Source organism: Apium graveolens, chromosome 4 (assembly GCF_009905375.1).
Source record: "Apium graveolens cultivar Ventura chromosome 4, ASM990537v1, whole genome shotgun sequence".
NCBI lineage: Eukaryota > Viridiplantae > Streptophyta > Magnoliopsida > Apiales > Apiaceae > Apium > Apium graveolens.
Genome location: NC_133650.1, coordinates 277,724,628 through 277,747,055, shown reverse-complemented (window position 1 = coordinate 277,747,055; position 22,428 = coordinate 277,724,628). Strand labels below are relative to the sequence as shown.

The following is a 22,428-nucleotide window of genomic DNA, read 5'->3' as shown; positions in this document are numbered from 1 at the left end:
GTTCTTGTAAATCGAAACGCGCTTCTAAATGATCCTTTGACTTGCCACTAATATTAAGTAGAGTACCTAATATTTTGTCACATACGTTCTTTTCAATATGCATGGGATCAAGTTTGTGTCGAAGTGGATTATGTCTCCAATATGATAAATAAAAAAAAATTGATTTCTTTTTTAAAGGAGAGATATTAGTGTTGAGAGTATCAAATTTTTTTGTTTCATGCACAGCCAAGGTGGAAGGTTACAATTTACCAACATAATTGGCCATGTGCTATGAGTTAAATTCATTGTACAATTGGTTATAAACTTTTACTTGTTCGAACTGAACTAGTACAATTGGCGTAATATACTTGATGGAGTCGTTGAGCGAGTTCGAGTGTATCAACTTTTTTCTTGAGTTCGAACTTAAAATTAATGCTTCCTGCAGCCTTCTTCAACCTTCCAAATTAAGAGACTCGAAACAGAGTTCTGAATTTTCTTAGTCAAAGGCGAGCCACATGTATTTTTGTAATCTACATGACTCCAACCTATGCAAATTCACAGCTTTCGTTTAACTATGCACACTAGCATACTACATTAGTGTTGCTACTTGCGCCACTAGTCCACTAAAAAAGTAACGATATTAAAAAACAACTGTTAATATGGTCATCGGTTCTTCATTTCTGCCTGAAATAAGCCGTTTTCATCTTGGTCTGGATCATGTTGTGGCGAATCATACGCCGTGGGCAGGTTGTGCATCTCATGCTCTGACTCTGTTTCTATAAACACTTTGCTGCTAAAAATAGGCCATTTTGGAATACCACAAGGAAACAAATAGAGCAATAAAGCTAGAGTTGATGCTCCGGCAGTGATAGCAAAGAGACCCCAGAAACTATCGAATCCAAGACTATAATCAACATCGTCTTCAGATTGTGAACATTTGTACGATTTCAACATAGAGTTCTCTAGCGTTAGTAGGGTTCCACTCTCTGATACATCAAGAACTCCTTGAGAGATGTCCGAAAGCAATGGGTCACCCTTTGGAAATACAAATCCAAAACCTCCCACTTTGAATGACTCTCCGGCTGTATATCCGTTGCAATTTTTAGCAAGGAGGACTTTGATATACGGAACTTCGAGAAAAGCAGCAGCGATCTTCCCACTCTTAAGGGCCTCGGGATAGTTATCCTCTACATATATCTTCTCGATGTTTTGTGGTTCAAATTTCAAGACCTTCTCCAGATACTTGACGACAAAAGAATTTGCATTACACCCAACTTTTGCACCGGTCCTTCTTAAAGTTTCTACATTAGTCACTTGCAGATCAAGATTCTGAATTGTGAGCAACGAAGTTAAACTAGCTGTATAACTGGAGGTTAAAGCTAAAGCCACGAACAACCAGACCACTGCAGCCATCCGAGACAAGTTGCTGTGCAATTTGTCACCTGCCATTTGCAACTTTTAGATTAATGGTAGTGAGATTAGAATTAACAACTAATAGAGTACATCACAATTGTAACCTTGTAAAGATGTGAATAGGGTGGTGAACGATAGCCAAATAATGGTTCCACATTGTTTGAACCAGCTTCCTTCGAAGTCTCTATTTGTCTGACGCTCAATGTACCACACGACAAAGCCACTGTACAAGTTGACAACTGCTGTAGAAATCCAGGTGGACGTTGTGAATGGCTTCATAAACAGCCATGCTCGAGTGGCAGATGTTTTCGACTTTGTATACACCAGCAATTGTAGACCTGAGTCAGAGTAAGGCTGTGAGAACTCTGCATACGCACAGCGGTTAGCCACTATAGTTGTGTCCCCGACCACTGCATCGAAAGTCTTTAGGAGGCCAATCATTAAATCGACAAAATTAGTATATGCAAAATTCTACAGAAAAGAGATAAGAAGCAAACTTTTGGGTAAAATAATGTTAGCATAGAATAGCTAATTACCTTCACACTAATCTCCTGGACAAGTGAATCATAAGTTCCGTTGTAGGGAAAAAAGTCATAAAGTAAGTTGTATGGTAGACTTTGAACAACAGCTTTAAACACATCAATTGACAATCCTGTCACGATTGGCTGCGCCCCTGGATGTTCATAAGTGACATTCACGAATCCTTTGAATGTGTTGTGACCAGGTACTCCTATTCTAAGCCTGTTGGTTGTTGTTGCAACAGCCCAGCCTCTGGGAACTGTGGAAGAACGTCCTGGCCAATTTACTTGCCCCAGTATATTCATAGACTTGCTGTATCTACTTCCATTGCCAATTTTCATTGAGAATCCTAATCCTTCAGACCAATATCCGAGTTTTAGAGAACTTTGACCAATGACATTCACAATCTCAAAAATACTTGATGGTGCCAGAGTCCCTCCTTGAAATATCACCTCTCCGCTTAATCCTATGAATTTGCTCTCCAATATTCTTGCCAGTAATTTTTGCCCATCCACTGAGGTATTGTTGATTAAGTTATATGCAAGAGATTTCGGATTTTGTTTCCCTTCAATTGCTAATACCGTGGTGTATATAGCATCATATGCATTCAGAGCTGAATTTCCAGGTTCCACATATTTCTGAGTTGGGTATTCTGATCGAAATTTAGCCTTAAAACGCTTAGAGAAGTTCTTGTATTGCATCTGACCGTGGAAGGCAGAGAACCCCATTACTCCGAGGACACCTTGCATAGCAGATATTGTGGACGAATTAAAAGAACCAATGAAATTTGAAATGCTCTCCGTGGTGATCCAAACAAACTCTTTTTTCATCATTCTCAGTCGCTTGGCTTCCATGAAAACATTGATTGCCAGTTCACTTGAAGTGTGGACAATGAAAACTCTACTTTGCCTTTTTCGGAGATGCCACAACTTTTTATGTACAGAACATGGAGGAAAGGTTTGAAGAGGCAGATAGTAATCAATATCTACTTCCACTTCTTGAAGAGCATCAATAAGGTGAGGAAAAATTCCATTGATACTTGAGGCTGTGTCTTCATAAATGACGGTTACTTTCCGCCATTGCCAGCTTTGAACTATGGCTGCCACTGCTTTCATCTGAGCGCCTTGAGAGCGAGCCATATTTACCAGAAATGGCAGTTGGCTAGGGGCCGAAGAGGGGATGTCTTGGCCAATGAAAGAATTGGAACTTGTGATGTGTTACCAAGTTGAGAAATAAAGGCCACATCTTCCCATCTATCTAAGCCAATGATTGCACTTGCATTCTTTTTCTTGATTAATTTTTTAGCTGCAAATATACAAGGCAAACATAACTATTAAAATACTGCAACAATAGTAAGAACAAAAGATACTAGGGGATATATATTTGTAAAAATATTGATACTGCAACAATAAATATTTGTTAAATATCTGATCCTTCTTGTCTTCTTGATAACCTTACTTTAGCTACATAGAAGTCTTGAAATTGGACTTATTCTATATTACAATTATTAATATAACAAGATCTGGTTAGTTTATTAATTTAATGAATCAGTGTATGCATTTGCTTGTCAAGTGAAGATGATTTAATTAAGTGGAGTAATTTGCTGTTTGCCTAAGCTTCTATGTAGCATGCATCTTGATCTGGCTAAGAAAGCTATATAGCGTTTTGCTCTGTCACATAATTTAAATCGGCTAGATGTAGAGAATTCGAAAAAGGTGATGGTTTATTACCCGAAGAAGCTGCTATAAAAGGATCCTTTCCAGAGTCCATAACATGCAAGGCGACACGATGATGCAAGGGCATATGGTCATAACAATCTACTATAGCCATCTCCATTGCTATTTTCTGTTGTTTGCCATAGATAGAGGAGTAATCAGTGATACCTCCTATACGATGAAGCTTCGCATGATTACTGTTGGCTGCTATGTAGGGAGAAGATACCAGAAGGTACATGATCATGCATCTCAAAACATGATAATGAACAACAAATCCCATCATTTGACTTTATTCTCAGTTGTGTGTGGAACTAAAGGAGCTCAGAAAGAATCAAAGGGGCTTAGTGTAAGTTTATGTTCAAGTAAATGATAATAATAGTTGTGAACCATGATTAGGTATATATGTAGAATTTCTAATCAAGTGATTCTTCTCTAAATTAGAAAGTCTCATTGAATATTCTGATGATTACGTATGTATTGAATAAGAACAGCAGTGCCTTGGGACATTTACTCGGTCGTGATCACTTCAGTACTCTGGGGGGCTGACTTTTAGTTCGCGCAAAAGCATCTAAAACTAAAATATGAGAAGGAACTGACCACTCGATGCAGAGTTTAAATTAATTTATACATGCATGTCCGATTGATGCTAAACCAACTTGAATTTAAAAATTATCGATATTATCAACTCATCAATAATATATTATTTTTTCTTATTTTTAATTTTACTTTTGACACCCATAATTAAAAATATATACGAAGGTACATATTTTTAGTAAAATAGATAATATAAATTTTATTTTGAAAGTGTGATAAACAGTGTCAAAAATTGGCTACATCAGTTGACAAACCTAAAAGTATCTCCAATTAAGGGTGCGAGAGGGTACTAACGCCGTGGCATGACCTGACTTAAAACTCTTGTTAGCATTCTCACTGAAGTTGGGGGATATCACTGGAGTGCCAAGAGAGTTGGCACGGGGGTGGGGTCTTGTATTGTCAAAAGTTGGTATCACATAAAGTAGCATGTCAACTATTGGGGTTTAAGGGTTTTAACATATACACGTAAGCATAGATCACAATTAAATCACAAAAAATCCATAACGCAGACATGATTCATGGAATATATATATATATATCTACATATATATATATATATATCGATTCGATTACTAACCTTAATAGCAATTAAGGATAAAAAAAAAGACTTCTGGTAGTGTGAAGCACTCTGTTATAGGAAGAATTTCGTATAACAGTGTTGTGGAGGTTGATGGGCGGAACAAGGATCAAGGACGGTATTTGGGGGTGGAGGAAGGTTAGGTATGGTGGTGGCTGAGCTTGTATGTTGACTCCTCAAGAAAGAATAGGATTTATTATTCTCTATCAAGTGTCGACTCATGTCTCATACAAGTCCCTACGTACCCTATTTATAGGGATCAAACCTCACGTAGTTCTTGGGGAACAAGTCACATAGGCTAGGGTTAGGAACCTTCAGCCCGTGCAGCCCAAGCCCATGATAGTGTCAGGCCTTCAGCCAATTAGTCATGTAAATCTCAACCGATTTCACACAATTCCTACAATCTCGCGGCATCTCCGCAATCCTTCCCGTGATTGTAGGAACAACGCGTGTCGGCCCCGAAATCTACGAGCAACTCAATCATCTATGAATTACTTTCCATGTCGAACACAAAGTCCTCTAATGCGGGCTGGCCAGGCGGCCTCGACCCGCACCGCCTTCCTTTTCAATCAATAAATACAATATTACCTTTGATTTCATAAGATATGGGCTCATGGGCCCAGTACGCGTGTGGGCAACCGAGCCCAGCTCGAATACTGTCACCTGAGCCCACCTCGCATGTGGACACCTAAGCCCTTCTCGCGTGTGGACACCAGATGGCAAGTGTGAGCCCAGCTAGCATGTCATGAGCCCGGCTCGCATGTCATGAGCCCGGCTCGCATGTCATGAGCCCAGCTCGCATGTCAAGAGCCCAGCCCGCATATGCTGGCCCAAATCATATTAATCCATGATTCTAGCCCACATATGGGAGTTCGACTATTCAATGCACCCATGGGGACCTGTTTAGAGCCCATGACCGAAAGCAGGCATAATAACTACCCCCAAAATTCCTGGTCGCATCTTGAGGTTATGAATTTTCTAGTCCTTTATGGCCTTGCAGGTGTGAGCCTACCAGACCGCACCAAGTCGCCTCGCGTGCCTCGCCTCGCATGCATTTCATCTATCATGCCTTTTGAACGCATGACAACTGTTGGACAGCTGGCGTGGGGATTTGTGTCCTCCTCTGAGATGATGACACGTGGCCTTCTCCCATTCTCTCTCCTATCCCCTATAAATATGTGAGATTTCATTTCATTTCTCACATTTCCAAGAACATTTATCGAATTGCTGCTCACTTTGCTCAAGGATCTACCACGACGAAGATCATCATCTCCACAAGAACCGTCTATCGGCGACGATATTGTCCCAACACAAATTCATCAGGATCTTCATACACCTCTCCAATAGGTACTTTTCAATTCGAGCCCATTTATATTCATACTTAGTTATTCGATTCGAGCATACACCACTTGTTTGATGCGAGCTCAGACACAATCACAACATGAAATGCGAGCCCACACATTCCCCTGTAACTCGATGCGAGGACACACAATCACGATATGCGATGCGATCCCGTCTGCTCATTTTAGATAATTAGATGCGATCCCGTGTGAGATGTGAGGACACTTAGGTGCGCCCCCATACTTGTCTTTGCTTTCTTTTTAGGGCCACACACTAATTTTCACCATCTTTTATAGATGTCGAGTGCGTCTTCAGCCCACTCCTATGGATCATCTCGCTCTTCCTCGAGCCCGGCTCGCACCTCTGCTAGCCCGGTTCGCTCTTTTGCCACTCTGTCTCCATTAAACCAATATCCACCCGAGCAGCGAGGCTCGAAGGACTTTCAACGCGAGCTGACCTCTCTTTCTGGTCATCTCAGCCAACCCATCTCTCCCGGCTCAGCTATCACCCCTCAAGGGGCTTTGAACATTGCCAGAGTTGAGAACTCAATGCGAGCAGTTGGCTCCGGGTCGCTTGATATTCACCTCGACCCTAAACCTGAAGATTACACCAGGGAGAAGAATATTTATGATTGGAGAAACATGCCTGTTGACCTCTCCAAAATACCAGCTTCCCTTGGAGTGGAAGAGCTGATAAACCGCGAGCCCGCTCCTTTAGACAAAGAACGGGCTAAGGAGATTTTAAGGTGGATGGTTGAAGAGAGGGCGGCCCGCCTGAGGCAAGCTGCAGCTAACAACCTCGACCCCATTCATGTTGACTCAGAATCTACTGACAGCGATCTGGTGAGTGCATATTATGACACCAAGAAGAAAGGAAAGGAGCCCGTAGCTGCTGAATATCCCATCTTGGGGCTCGAGCGTGAATAGGACGGCTCGCATTGGTCCTACGACTCCCCTCAAAGCGAGGAGGTGACAGACGTCACTAGCCAGTATAAAATCTGCAACTACAACTATGTCCTTACGGCCTCTCCTGAGCCCTATGTGCCTCCTGCCCAGCCCGAGCTTGAGGGTTAGATTATTTTTAAGAGGCAGATCATTCCTGACGGGGAGGAGAGCTCAATTAAAAATGAGGAGGTTAAGGTGCTCGCTTGCCGTGACCTGCCCACCTCACTAACTCAGAAATATTTGGCCGAGCATATTGAGCAGTTCCAGCTTGAGGGCCATGTTGTCTTGCCCCTGCCTCATATAAGGTGCTACAGATTTAACCATCCGGAGAATGGAGGTAGGGTGCCTCACATGGTTTTGTCTACCTTCCTTCCGAGGTTAGAAATCTCCTCTCCTCTTCATCCTTTCATCAAGGACGTCTGCGAGTATTACCAGCTCGCACCTCTGCGGATCAACCCGAACGGATACCGGGCCACCCTCGCATTATACATCATGTACAACAAATACGGGTTTCCTCCTCTCACAGTGAGGCAGCTCGTCTACTTCCTTAATCTGAAGCATTCCCCTAATGACTTTGGATATTTCTATTTTTCTGTCTGGCCGTGCTTTAATAAAAAGAACCTCATCCACAACGGGCCGAACAACTCAGGGAAGTGGAAGGGCCCTTATTTCTATATCCATGAGGTGCCTCGAGTCCGGACCCATTTTTATTACAATCCATGTAAGTCTTCCCTGGCCGCTCTCCTCTTTCCTACCATAATTCTTTCCTTTAACAAGAAACGTTTTTATTTTTCTCATCTCCAGCCACCCCGCCTCGCACTATCCTTGTGGGACAAGAAAAAATAAATGCGGACAGCCTGCTAGATCTTCCTAAGGCAGAAAGGGATATTCGAAAGCTCATAATGACCTCGAACCTGGTTGCGTGTGGATTTTTGAAGGCAGGGGTGAGGCTGACTCCTCAAAAGAAGAAATCTAAGAAGAGGGCCAGAAAGGGTAAGAACGTTGAGGTTGCATGCATGAGCCTGTCTACTCGCATGTTCGAGCTCATGTTCCCGCATTTTTACATTTCCCACATGTATCTCATCTCGCATTACACTTTATTTGTCTGTATTTATCTCCTACTCACATTTTCTTCTTTCCATTGCATCTTGTTGTGACTAATATATCACTTTACTGTTTTCTTTTTCAGAAATGGCCATCTCCCCTATCCCCTTTATGGAAGAGGCTGAGCAAGCCGCGGCCTCTAGCTCAGTTCAGCCCGCTGCGGCGACCACAGGGGCTCACTCTCAGGTCCCCCCTCCAGCTCGCATGAAGACCCTCACTGAGCGTTTCAAAGGCTCAGGGCCTTCTCCTCGGCTACAAAGGCATCGAGGTCACAAAGAGGGAAAAATCGTCGAGCCAGTCCCGAAAAAGGCTGCTCCATCTGAAGCCCCTCTCCCTACTTCTTCTTCTGTCAACATGGTCGCGACCACCTTTGGCCGGCTCGCTCAAGCTCACATCACCGACCAGGATATGAAGGATTGGTCTTCTTTTGCTCTCAAGGTTAATCCAGATGCACTGTCCCGGGCCGCAGCGGAGGTGTATTACCGTCACCTGTCTAAGGCTCGAGAGATGCGAGTCCTCAGCCAGACCAACACAAAGCTCGAGTCTAAAGTTAAATCTCTTCAGAGCAAGGTCGCTGAGCATGGACAGGAGAAAGTTATGCTGGTGAACAATTATAATCAGAAGATACTTAACCTGAACGCTGCTCATGACAAGGCTTTAAGGGAGAAAAAGGAAGCTCATGACCTGGCCGCTGAGGCGTGGAAGAAGGAGAAGGATAGCCTCGAGGGTAGGGTACTCGAGATGGAGAGGTCAGTTTTCGCCCTGAATGAGGGCTGCGAGGCCGCCCTCGCTGATGCTAGGAAACTGGGGGCCAGGAACTTTATAAAAAATTTTATCAAGAAGGTTCCTGATTTTGATTGGGCAGCTCTGGGTGCGGGCACATCTAGGCATGTCGAGAAACTGAAGTTGGAGATAGAGCGGGACGCCTAGATTGCCGAGGAGGCCCGACTCGCAGCCAAGCAGGCCCGAGTCGTTGATGATGAAGTTAGGAAGGCAGAGGCTGATAAGCCTTAGTGTAATTTTATTTTAGAACTAGACTTTTGACTGGGTAATCGAACACCCTTCTCGCCTCACATTTGTATTTGAAGTATTCCACCTTGGGACATAACTTATTTACCTTTTGTCTGTATAAAATCCCAAGTCTTTTTTGTGCCCGCATTCCTCTTTACTATGCTAGCTGGTTTTCTTTATCTTGTGTAACTTACCATGCCCCTACTGACCATAAGCCTGGCCGCGTATGGCGGGCATCACACCTTCACATCAAGCCTAATTAATCAGCTCGCGTCATTTGTTCAATCAAACAAAATTAATAAAGAATGCTAAGTGGAACAGGCTCGCATAATTACTAACTCACAAGTTTTGCACGCGTTCTTGCACTGGCGAGCCGGGCACATAGGCTCGCCACTTGCTCAAGTATCCTCTCTTCGCATAATGCGACCCGGGCCATGCTTAATGGAGGGCTGGGCTCCCTGGGTCGCATTTGTGATCCCGCGAGCCGGGGTATGGGCTCGCATCGCGGGCCTATACCTCTTTTTATCTTCCTCTTTCATCTATTTTGTGCTCATATCGTTCTGAGTGGGCCGTGGCCCAGCTCGTTTCCCATATTTGTTGTCAAGCGGACTGGGGGCCGACCTGACTTGTGATTTTAACATGTTAATAAAACAATCGTTATGTCCTCGCATGGGTTCCCAAGGATGGGCTCCCCTGCTGGGTATTTAATCTATTAACAGAAGTTAAAATTATCAAGTGCACAAAGTAGATATCAATCATTCATTCATAGATAATGGAAAGTGAAAGGGGTACATATTTGTGGTCTCGGAGAGGCACCTATATGGCACTACCCCCTGAGACTTAGGAGTATTGTGAGATAGTACTAATTCTGAAAAGAATAATATTATTGATAATATTTGCAGAGGTGCTCCGCGTTCCAGGCTCTCGGGATCAACTTGTCTTGCATATCATTGAGGTGGTAGGTTCCCTCCCAGAGGACCGACTTTATCTTGTAGGGGCCTTCCCAATTCGCTACAAAGACTCCGTGACTCACCACCTTGGTGTTTGGCATGACCCGGCGCAGAACCAAATCTCCCACCTTGAAAGTTCGGGCTATAACCTTACTGTTGTAGTGCCTAGCTATCCTCTGCTGATATGCTGCTACCCTGATCTGAGCATCCTTCCGAGTTTCTTCGATCATGTCCAAATAGAGCTGATGTTTGACCTCATTTGCCTCTGAGTCATAGTTGTCCCTCCGAAAAGATCCTGCCCCCACTTCAACGGGCACTATAGCTTCACACCCATACACCAGAGAGAAAGGGGTCTCTCTAGTTGTAGTTCGGGGTGTCGTGTTGTAAGATCATAGGACCTGGGCGTGATCTTCTGGCCATGTCCCTTTCTTCTCTTCAAGATTTGCCTTCAAGGTATGCTTAATGATTTTATTAACAACCTCCGTCTTTCCGTTACTCTGGGGGTGGCAAACTGTGCTAAAGCTCTTCTGAATCCCCAGCTGCTCACAAAATTCTCGCATTTCCTTGCTATCGAATTGTTTCCCATTGTCATATATCAACTTGTAAGGGATGCCATAGCGGCACACAATAGCCCTGTGTACAAACTCCCTGAGCTTTTTTTCCGTGATACTAGCTAGAGGCTCGACCTCTGCCCACTTAGTGAAGTAGTCTACCGCAACAACCGTATACTTGACACCTCCCCTGGCCTTCGGGAGTTCCCCAATCAGATCAATTCCCCATATAGAGAAGGGCCAAGGGCTCATGAGGGATGTGAGAGAGGCCACGGGGCTGTTATAATATTTGGCATATCGCTGACACTTATCACAAGCTCGGGAGAATTCGAAGGCGTCTTTTTTAGCGTTGGCCAGTAGTAGCCTTGACGGAGGATTTTCTGAGCTAGAGAGCTACCCCCCGAGTGATTGCCAAAAATGCCCTCATGTACTTCCCTTAGGATATGATTACATTCATCCCCATCTATGCACTTGAGAAAAGGCACACTGAACCCTCTTCTGTATAGGATCCCATCATATATCACATAGCGGGCTGCTTTGTATCTTATCCTCCTTGCCTCATTCTTTTCGTCCGGAAGTGAACCTTCCTTTATGTATGTTAAGATAGGTGTCATCCATGTGGGGCCGAGGTCATCACTGAGGCTGACCACCTCGTGCTCGGGCACACTAGGCTGCCTCTGTATGTTAAGGGGCACGGCCCCTATCAGAGTGGCCTCACGGTGTGAGCCGAGCTTAGCTAGCTCATCCGCACCTTCATTCTGCCCACGCGGGATTAGTTTCAGCCTCACCTCGTTGAACCTCGCGATTATCCTCTGCGTACACTTCAGGTAAAGCTCTGTTCTCGGCCCCTTAGCTTGATACCCTCCGTTTATCTAATATACCACAATCATGGAGTCACTAAACACATTCAAATTTTCCACCTTCATTTCCAAAGCTAGCTTGAGACCTTTGATCAGGGCCTCATATTCAGCATCATTGTTGGTTGCATGAAAGGCCAGATGGGTCGCGCGTCTGATCTTGTGCATCTCCGGGCTGATTAACTCAATTCCAGCTCCTGCACCATCCCTATTAGAGGCTCCATCCATAAATAGGCTCCACCATGGGGCACTATTTTGGCTCTCCAGCGCGACTTCTTCTGTGCTAGGTACGACAACAAGGGCTCCCAGCTCCACTTCTTGATGTGGAGGAAATTCCAGCACAAAATCAGCCAGGGCTTGGCCTTTGATCGCGGTCCTTGGCTTATAATCCACCTCGAATTGGCCGAGCTCAACCGTCCATTTCAGTATTCGACCAGAAGACTCCGGTTTATACATTAATAGCCTGAGAGGCCAGAGGTTCGCACTTCTATCCTATGCGCCTGAAAATAGGGCCTGAGCTTTCGGGAGGCCAGGATCAGAGCATATGCTAATTTCTCGAGGCTCGTGTACCGAGTCTCCGCGTTAGCCAACCTTTTACTCACATAATATACCGGGAGCTGGATACAATCCTCCTCTCGGACCAATACCACAGTTACTGCAAAGTCAGAGACGGCCAAGTATAGGACCAAAGTCTCTCCTTCCTTTGGGTTGGACAATATTGGAGGGCTGCTGAGATGTTTCTTTATATTCTAGAAGGCTTTTTCACACTTTCCAGTCCACTCAAAATTCCTCCCCACTCCTTTAATTGCGTTGAAGAACTCCTGGCATTTGTCGAAGGACTTTAAGACGAAGTGGTTTAAGGACGCCACTCGCCCCGTTAAGCTTTGGACGTCCTTCACCCGTCGGGGGATCTCATCTTGAGTAGGGCTCGTATCTTGGCAGGATTGGCCTCAATGCCCCTATGGTTGACAATGAAACCCCAAAAATTTCCCTGACTCGACCCCGAACATACACTTCTGTGGGTTGAGCTTCATCTTGTACTCCCTTAGGATCTGGAACATTTCTGATAGGTGGCGGACATGATCCTTTGCTTTTTTTGATTTCACAAGCGTATCATCTACGTAGGCCTCCATGGTTTTTCCCAACTGGTGTTTGAACATCTTGTTCACCAACCTTTGATACGTTGCCCCAGCGTTAAAGAGCCCGAAGGGCATCCTGATGTAACAGTAGAGGCCCCGATCAGTAATAAAGGAGGTGTGCTCCTGATCTGGCCCATACATGGTGATTTGGTTATATCCCGAATAAGCATCCATAAAATTAAGCAATGCGTGCCCAACCGTGAAATCAACCAGCTGATCGATTTGGGGTAGAGGAAAACTATCCTTCGGGCAAGCTTTGTTCAGGTCGGTGAAGTCCACACAAGTCCTCCATTTTCCATTGGGCTTCTTGACAAGCACGGGATTAGCAAGCCACATGGGGTAGAAGGCTTCCCTTACAAGCCCTGCCTCCATTAGTCTATCCATCTCTTCTCTGAGAGCCTCCGCCCTCTCTCCACTAATCGGCCGCCTCTTCTGTCTGACCCCCTTCTTTTTCGGGTCTAAATTGAGCAGATGGCACATGACATTCGGGTCAATCCCTATTATATCAGAATGTGACCATGCAAAAACATCCAAATTTTGCCTCAGGAAGCGAGCTAGATCCTCCCTCAAGTCAGGACTTAAGTTAGAGCCTATTATGAGTACCTTGGAGGGATCATTTGGGTCTACCAATATCGGGATTGTGTCCTCTCTAGCCCCTGCTCTCTCAATATTGGAGGCATTCTCGGGTCTAAGTCTGCTTGAGCCTCACCAGATTCTCCCACTGCCTTGATTGTCAAACCCTCCGTATCCTCGAGCTCGGGCTGATGAGCTCGGGCCAGATTTATCAAGCGTTCAGATGTCCTAGTGACAGTACGAGTGATTCCATTGGGGAGATCCATAGTTGTCGTTGTCTCTTCGCATGCCCATTTCCCTTTCCTGAGTTTTGCAGCGATTTGTTCTGGGCTCTCTTCTTCATCACTCGCCTCCTCCACAATCCCTTCTTGTATCAAAATGATGGGCTGAGAGGCTTCCATCAGCAAGGCCCCTGGCGGGGTTCCACCCGAATCCCCATGTGCTCGAAATAGTTCTCGAGAAACTCCTCGATTGAAATCAGATTACAAGTCTCGTGTCCCTCAGGACGTACTCTCTTCCTGCCCTCTGCCTCTTCCATGGGGGCATCGCACTCACTCGGTTCAACCATCTCCCTTGAGGCATTTCCTGACTCGGCCGCCCTGAGCGCCTGGTTGTAACAGACCCTTGATTAATATTGACAGCTCTTCAAGAAGCCGACCCTCGTGGGGGTTAGAAATTTTACCATCATATGGTGGATTGAGGTCACCATCCTCATTGCCCTCATAAGGGGTCTGCCCACTATAACGTTGTAGGCACAAGGCTGATCTACTACTATAAACAAGCGATCTGAGTGGCCACATAAGGCTCTTCTCCTATGGTCACCGGGAGCCGGATTGTCCCTTTCACCCCGATCGAGTTTCTCGTAAACCCGTACAGGTGTCCCCCTGTTGAGGTTAACTCTTTGTCGAATAATCCTAGCTTCTTGTAGGCATCATAAGTTAAAACGTCAGATGAGCTCCCGGTATCCACCATTTCCCGGTGAACATTCACCGTCCCAATCTTCATTTTTATGACCAGGGCATCTGCATGAGGGTAATGCACCCATTTGGCATCATTCTCCCTAAATACGATGTCATCAGCCTCCCTTTAAAAGAGCTCCAGTGGCCTCTGGCTCAGATGATTGACGTTGGTGAGGGACTTATCCTTTGCTTCCCGGGCATACTTGTCCATCGCCTTCCGGCTATCTCCACCAATATGAGACCCGCCTAGAATAATATGAATGTTTCCGGCCCGAGGTACCCTCTCTTTATCTTCTGGGGGTGGAGGAGGGACGGTATGATAATTAGTCCTGTGCCTTTGAACCTCCTTAACGACCCTTTCTATTAGCTTCCCTTGCCTTCCCAGCGTTTCGATTTCATCCTTCAATTGTCTGCAATCAGCTGTATCGTGCCTCGTGGCCTCATGGTATGCAAAATACTTCGAAGTATCCCTCTTGTTATAGTCTGTGAGAGGGGTTGCCTTTCTGAATACCCCCTTCCCAGCATAGGTAGCATATATGTGGTCAATAGAGGCTACCAGAGGGGTGTGTGTCTTCCATTTGCTTGTATAAGGTCTTTCATCAGGCAGACTTTTTGGGGCTCGAGCTTCGCCGGTACGTCTTTCTCCTCTCATCAGGGCTCGAAGACCGGTCTCTTTTATCTTGATAATTCTCACTAATTTTCAGCTCTCTAATCGACTTCTCTACCCTCTTAAAGGGTTCAGCTTTCTCATAGAACTCGGCCAAGGTTCTCGGCTCACTCGCTTGGAGGCTCTTCCAGAATTTTGACCCTTCTTTCAACCCTGCAATCAAGAAATTCTTGATAGTCTCCTCACTAGCTCCCCTTACCTTGGGACTTCGGCGTTGAACCGACGAAAGTATTCTGCCAGGGGCTTTGCCTCCCTTTACTTGATGTTGGCTAACGTGGCCACAGGAGGTTAGTAGTGGAGGGTGGACTGAAATTGTCTGAGGAATCAATTGCCGCCACGTCCTTATACTAGCCGGTCCCAACTTGGAGAACCATTGTTGGGCACTACCTCTGAGTGATGCCGCAAAGAGTTTGCAGCGGGTCATCTCTGGTACCTGATAGACTTCCATCTCAGTGTTAAATTATATAAAGTATTCCGCCGGGTCGGCTTCGCCATTGAATAGAAGGTCGGGGTTGTGCCTAAATACCCGAGGTAGGGGGATGATCGGATAGCAGCCGTAAACGGAGAGGGGGCAGCTGAGGCCGGGGGCCCTCTCTTCTCTCGCTCCATCTCATCTAAGATCCTTCTCAGGTCCCTTACTCTAACAACTTCTCCTTCTCTATCACCTCTCGCGTTACTTGAATGGTGCGAGCCCTGAGGTCGCTCGCGGCGTCCCCCTCCTCCGGCTTGCACTTGCGACTCCTCTTCGCGATTGTCTCTGTGCCTACGTCGCTCCTCCCTCCTGGGCGAGGTGTGATGACGTCTTTCCAGAGGGGTTGTTGCCCGCTCTCTTTTCGAGCCTCTCTGATCCACAGGCTCTTTCTCTTCTCTCTCCTTCTTGCAATTCTCTAATTTAAGCATGAGGTCATGCTCACTTAGGTTTTGACCCACCCGGTCTAGCACGCTAGTCGACCTTGCCTCAAACGAAGCTGGCTTCTGCCCCGATCCCTTAGAGATCTGGCTGCCCCGCTCATCATGACCTTGGGGTATATCTTTCTCTCCATGCGATGTCCCTTTCCTCTGCTTAGTCTCAGTCGCTGCGTCATCAAAATCGTGGATCGACTTTTTCAGAGGACCTTTGCCATTCCAGCTACACTGAGAGACCTTGAGGCGACGCGCCTTAAGCTTGGCGTTCTGGACCGAGCTTCTCTCTACCCTTGACATCCGGGCGTTGATCTGATTCATCTGATCGGCTAGCCCTTTGAGATACATAATGAACGCCTGCCCATCCATGGTTGCGATTGGTGGAGGTGGCGCCTAGTTCTCTGGGGGCATATGCTTGACCTCGTTCTGGTCCTTCTTCTTTCCCCCGCTTCCTGGTGTCGCTGCTTGTTTGCTTTCTTTGGTCATCTCTTCTCCCTAAGATGAAATCCCCCTCTTTCTAGCGCCAATTGTTATAGGGAGAATTTCATATATCAGTGTTGTGGAGGTTGATGGGCGGAACAAGGATCAAGGACGGTGTTTGCGGATGGAGGAAGGTTAGGTATGGTGGTGGCTGAGCTTGTATATTGACTCCTCAAGAAAGAATAGGATTTGTTATTCTCTATCAAGTGTCGACTCCTGTCTCATACAAGTGCCTATGTACCCTATTTATAGGGATCAAGCCTCACGTAGTTCTTGGGGAACAAGTCACATAGGCTAGGGTTAGGACTCTTCAGCCCGTGCAGCCCAAGCCCATGATAGAGTCAGGCCTTCAGCCAATTAGTCATGTAAATCTCAACCGACTCCACACGCTTCCTACAATCTCGCGGCATCTCCGCAATCCTTCCCGTGATTGTAGGATCAACCCGTGTCGGCCCCGAAATCTACGAGCAACTCAATCATCTATGAATTACTTTCCATGTCGAACACAAAATCCTCTAATGCGGGCCAGCCTGGCAGCCTCGGCCCGCACCGCCTTCCTTTTTAATCAATAAATACAATATTACCTTTGATTTTATAAGATGTGGGCTCATGGGCCCAGCCCGCGTGTGGGCAACCGAGCCCAGCTCGAATACTGTCACCTGAGCCCACCTCGCATGTGGACACCTAAGCCCACCTCGCGTGTGGACACCAGATGGCAAATGTGAGCCCAGCTCGCATGTCATGAGCCCAACTCGCATGTCATGAGCCCAGCTCGCATGTCACGAGTCCAGCCCGCATATGCTGGCCCAAATCATATTAATCCATGATTCTAGCCCACATATGAGAGTCCAGCTATTCAATGCACCCATGGGGACCTGTTTAGGGCCCATGACCGAAAGCGGGCATAACACACTCTAATAGTATCCATCAAGAGATCGGAGAGTGCAGAGATAATTAGGGCTACCTCTAGTCAAAACTTTTCAGTAAAATAGAAGTCAGGCTAATACGGTTTATAACATTATATTTATAGGAATAAAGTTCAGCTTAATTTTTCCCATACTATAATTATTAACTCCATAATTTAATTTCATAAATGAAATTCTTAAATAATAATATTAAGCAATCATCTTCATTAATTTATAATAAATTAAATCATATTTAATTATAAAAAACCGATAATCGGTCATTATTTTATATATAAATAATGACCAGATATTATTAATTAACTACTCCACCAATAAATCATTCTATTTATGGTGTGACCCTGTAAGTTCAATATTAAAGCTAGCAGTAGAAATAAATAATAATAAAACTATTTTATTATTATTTATATAAATTTTTTAATTTATTAAATTTAATTAATAAATTAATCATATTTATTATACAATGATACTTCTCAATATATCACGACTATCGGGATAATATGAATTCACTACTTAGAATCCCAAGAATTTGATCAGTGAATGGTTACCGTACAATTGAATTTCGTCTGCCTTGTTAGGATCCTAGCTCTTACCACTATGCTAAAAGTAGCTACTTTTAGAGAAGGCGCAACTATAACATTTATAGTGTAGCAGCCATCACCACGTTTCGATATAGGGAGATGCTGGACACCCCAACAATCCTCCCCCGTCATCTTTTCAGCACTACTAAAACACCAACTTAAGACAATAATGAAGCGTTCCAAGTAGATATAAAATCCACTTATCACACCCCCAAACTTACTTCGATGCTTGTCCTCAAGCATAAACAGACTCAACACTAAAAACAAAACAAATGCATGAATGCAACTACGTGAAAATGCAACGATCCTACAATGCAAAGATCCCCTCAGAAAAAACCATAACCAAATGAATAAGCCAATGTCTTTAAGAATGCAATGACTTAAAACAGAGTTCGAATAAATCCCATAAACCAACTCACAACCAGAAATGTGCGTGTGTGGGATGCTTAACAGATATACTTTCGACACTAGATCAATAAACATAACTTATCTTTCATCAAAACAATCACAAGCTTATAAACAAAATAGATGTTAAATGCATAATGACTCACAAGACCTCTTTTCTACTAGAGTTATACAAGGATTTATCCTATTATTTGATCGTGCAATGAATGAGGTCCCAAAAGACTTATGCAGTAATACCCATGTAGCGAGCGTTAGGTTAGCGGATCCCAGACTGTCAAAGCCTTAGGTCACTAGGAACAAAGTCCCCTAGAACTTAATTGCTCGAGTATTAAAGAGCTCACCCTTGGTCAATTATGCATAACACATACCTTTTTTTCTTTTTTTTCTTTTTTCAATAATTTCTGAATGAGTGCGTTTCGCTCCATTTCATTCAATCTTAGACTATTCATAAAAATATGATCCGGATACTAGCTATTTGACGCTTAGCCTTATTCACAACTAGCAATGAATTCCAAGTTTTTCTCCAATTTTAAAAATTCAGTGTTCTTTTGTCATTAAGAGAATACCAAAAATTCTAAATATAACTAAGTGATTAAATCTCAACAAATAAACAAGTATGATCGTGATCTAGCTCAAAAGCAACCTATAAGACTTGTGAAAAAAAATTATTTCTGGCATGCAAATCAATTCATCAGGACTTAAACAACCCTCTATTCTCCATCACTACACTCAAATCAATATCGACCAATCAATCAGAAGCAGCTCATCCTACGAGATCATGTTATATGTATGCACATGCAACTAAATGAACTCACATAATAACACGAACAAATATGCAAACAAATATGACCTAAATGAACAATCATGCAAAAATATGAATGAATTAACAACTATACATGCAACATGAAGCTATATGGACACTACACACAACTACTCATCCTTACATTATCACCCCCAAACATAAAATTTTCAAAGTCCCAATTGAAGGAAATAATAAGGATACAAGGCATACCTAGTCGTCGGGAGGATCACCCTCCTCGGGTGGAGAATCAGGCGGTGGATAAACAGAATCAGCTCCAAATACAGGCCAATCGACCTCAACATCAGTGGCCCGGAAAATAGTGCCCAAAGCCTGTGTCAAATCTGCAGCAAAATGACTGTAAATATCATGCATGGCCTCTATATGCCTGGTCAATCGCTTGTACTACTCATCACCAACACCAGTCCTATCAACTCCTTGTTGCGTATGAAAAGAACCCTCTATAGGCATGGGAGGATCCGTCTGGCTACCCTCTACATCATTAAAAATATATCCCAACTCCTTATCATGGGGTGTACCTAAGAATGCATAACTCAAGTGATCTGGTAGTGGGTTGAGCTCAAGTGTGGGAGCTTCTTCAATAGATGGTTGAAAATACTCCTCGGAATCTTTCTGCTCTGTTAATCCAAGTGACTCGAATGGCAGATCCGTCCCCCTTTTCCATGGAGAAGCATTCAAACACTGCAGTTGCTCTGCCCCTTCTTCATCTTCACTATCAGATTCCCCTGTCAAGGCTTTCTTTAAAGTATCTGACCTTAGCACTTGCTCAAGTTCTGAATTCACAACAGAATCGACCATCGCTACTTTAAAGCATTCCTCTTCATCAGTTGGGAATTTTCATTGATAAGAATCCTCATTGCAAGCTCTCCCTTCTACACATCGATCAGAGTTCGGCCACTAGCTAAGAATGGTCTCCCCAAGATAATGGGAATCTTCTTATCTTTCTCAAAGTCAAGAATTATAAAATCAGTAGGGAAGATGAGTTTTTCCACCTTAATCAAGACATCCTCTACTATTCCTCCCAGATAAGTAATGGAATGATCAGCTAGTTGTAATGACATGTATGTCGGTTTCGGATCAGGTAGACCAAGCTTCTTGAAGATAGACAGGGGCACTAGATTGATGCTATCTCCCAAATCACACAAGCATTTTTCAAACGACAAGTTTCCAATAGTGCAAGGAATAGTGAAACTTCCAGGATCTTTAAGCTTCAGAGGTAACTTCCGTTACAGCGCAGCACTGCACTCCTCCATTAGGGCAACGGTTTCCAACTCCTCAAGCTTCACCTTCCGCGAGAGAATATCTTTCATGAACTTCGCATAGCTCGGCATTTGTTCTAAAGCTTTAACAAACGGTATGTTGATGTGCAACTTCTTGAAAACTTCTAGAAACTTGGCAAATTTCTTATCTAACTTCTACTTTTGAAGTCTTTTAGGATATGGTGGAGGTGGATAGACTTGTTTATCCCCTGTATTACCCTCAGAAGGATTGTTTTCAACAGCTTTTTTTTTCGGTTCCACCTCGGCATCCTTTTATACAACATTTTCAGCTATAATCTCATTTTCAAAAATTGGCAAGGGTGTAGACGCACCTGCATTCTGGACAGAATTTTCAGATTCTTCGTCTTGCTGAATTTGGGGGCTTGCGACCTTTCCAGACCTCAAGGTGATGGCGTTCACCTCCATGAGGTCGATTCAATAAGGCGTTAGCAATTTGCCCTATTTGGTTTTCCAGAGTCTTGATAGAAACAACCTGGCTTTTGCATATAAGAGCCTGGTTTTTGCACATAATCCTCAACTCCTCCAATTCAGATTTTTCATTCAAAGATTGACCTGCACCTCCATGAGTTTGTTGTTGAAGTTAGAGTTTTTGTCTTGGTACAAATTGTTCCTGAAAACCAGGAGGATTAAATTGCTTGTTTCCAAACTGCTGGAATGGATGTTGCATCGCATTTTGATTCTTACTCCAACTGAAGTTAGGATGATTTCAGTTGTCAGGATGATAAGTGTCTGGAACTAGTTGCTGCTATCTCTGAAAGTTGCTCAAAAACTGAGCTGATTCACTAGATATAGCGCATTATTTTGTCGCATATGAACCTGCACATAGCTCACAAATACCGGTTATCTGATTAACACAATATTTAGCCAGAGAATCGATCTTCATAGACAACGCCTTTAGTTGAGCAGTGATAGTCGTAGCTGTATCCACTTCAAGAACTCCTGCTACCTTTTCATGTGGAAATATCTGGGTTAGATAATGATATTCATTAGCAACCATCAGTTCAATTAGCCCATAAGCTTCATTACAGGTCTTAGCCCATAAGGCTCTACCTGATGCTACATCGAGCATGGGTCTTGACTGTGCTCCCAAACCGTTATAGAAGCAGTTGATGATCATCCAATCAGGCATTCCATGATGAGGACACTTCCTAAGCATCTCCTTATACCGCTCCCAAGCTTAACCTAGCGATTCCCTTGATTGCTGCGCAAACTGAGTAAGAGCATTCCTGATTGCAGCTATTTTTGACATTGGGAAGAATTTAGTGAGAAACTTTTGAGAAAGATCTTCCCAAGTAGCACTCGAACCAGCTGGTAGAGAGTGTAACCAGCTCTTAACCTAGTCCCTTAGAGAGAATGAGAACAGTCTCAGTTTCACCGCATCCTCAGACACATCATTGAACCTGAAGATGTCGCAGATCTCTATGAAATCCCTGATGTGCATATTTGGATCTTCCGTTGGAGAAGCCCCAAACTGGACTGAATTCTGCACCATCTGAATCGTGCTAGACTTGATTTCAAAGGTATTAGCCGCATTGCTGGTCTGATAATGCTAGACTGAATGTCATTGATCTTTGGTTGAGAATAATCCATCAAAGCTTTCAGATTCGCTGCTGGTTCTCCCATTGCAACAAAAACTTCTTCTTCAACTTTTTTCTCTTCTTCAAAAACTTAGTTTTCCACTTCTTTAACTTCGCCTAGTATTTCCTTACAAGATTGAGATCGCGTTCGCATACATGCTCTCTAGAGTACCTGAAACACAAACAAAGTAAACAAGTAAGTAAAATATCTGAGTCAGTGAACTTTAACGACCACTGATGTCAAGCACATAAACTAAATTTAACAACGATGTCCCCGGCAGCGGCGCCAAAAACTTGTTCGCTGTAATTCAGACGCGAAAATACACGCAAGCATATGCGATCACAAGTAGTATAAGATATAAGTCAAATTTGTTCCCATAGAGACCGGTTTAGGTTAAGTTCAGATTATGCACCTATGCAACAGTGTATGATTATTATTCACTGCTAAGACAAATAACAATTTAAGTTTTGATTTAACAAAGAGATTATACTAAATAACATTAACTAAGAAAATTAAGATTGAATTACTTATATGAAAATAAACATGGGATTCTAACTTCATTAAA

At 43.9% G+C, this 22,428-nt stretch overlaps 2 protein-coding genes and 1 non-coding gene across 3 annotated transcripts; 1 reads left to right on the top strand and 2 right to left on the bottom strand.

Moving 5' to 3' along the window:
• Window positions 1-228: 228 nt before the first annotated feature.
• LOC141721049 (glutamate receptor 2.1-like) lies at window positions 229-3,162 on the bottom strand. The gene is made up of 3 exons (XM_074523784.1): window positions 1,929-3,162; window positions 1,497-1,815; window positions 229-1,421 (listed from the first exon to the last, which is right to left on the bottom strand). Exons 1-3 carry the CDS (start codon window positions 3,048-3,050, stop codon window positions 643-645), a joined length of 2,220 nt encoding a protein of 739 aa, XP_074379885.1. The 5' UTR covers window positions 3,051-3,162; the 3' UTR covers window positions 229-642.
• A 7,374-nt stretch (window positions 3,163-10,536) lies between these two features.
• LOC141719699 (uncharacterized) lies at window positions 10,537-12,011 on the bottom strand. Its single transcript, XM_074522073.1, has 3 exons — window positions 11,619-12,011; window positions 11,170-11,570; window positions 10,537-10,975 (listed from the first exon to the last, which is right to left on the bottom strand). The coding sequence occupies exons 1-3, from the start codon at window positions 12,009-12,011 to the stop codon at window positions 10,537-10,539; spliced, it is 1,233 nt and encodes a 410-aa protein (XP_074378174.1).
• A 9,401-nt stretch (window positions 12,012-21,412) lies between these two features.
• On the top strand, window positions 21,413-21,519 carry LOC141722163 (small nucleolar RNA R71). The gene has a single exon (XR_012575189.1). It is a non-coding gene; the product is annotated as a small nucleolar RNA R71 (small nucleolar RNA).
• The last annotated feature ends 909 nt before the right edge of the window (window positions 21,520-22,428 follow it).

Coding starts and splice junctions, on each gene's coding strand:
- LOC141719699 (XM_074522073.1), bottom strand. CDS start 12,011: ATGTATAAACCGGAGTCTTCTGGTCGAATACTGAAATGGACGGTTGAG. Junction 11,571..11,618: donor AGCTAGCTTTGGAAATGAAG/GTGGAAAATTTG, acceptor GTGGTATATTAG/ATAAACGGAGGGTATCAAGC. Junction 10,976..11,169: donor TTCAGTGTGCCTTTTCTCAA/GTGCATAGATGG, acceptor ATATTATAACAG/CCCCGTGGCCTCTCTCACAT.
- LOC141721049 (XM_074523784.1), bottom strand. CDS start 3,050: ATGGCTCGCTCTCAAGGCGCTCAGATGAAAGCAGTGGCAGCCATAGTT. Junction 1,816..1,928: donor TCCAGGAGATTAGTGTGAAG/GTAATTAGCTAT, acceptor GGCCTCCTAAAG/ACTTTCGATGCAGTGGTCGG. Junction 1,422..1,496: donor CCTATTCACATCTTTACAAG/GTTACAATTGTG, acceptor TGCAAATGGCAG/GTGACAAATTGCACAGCAAC.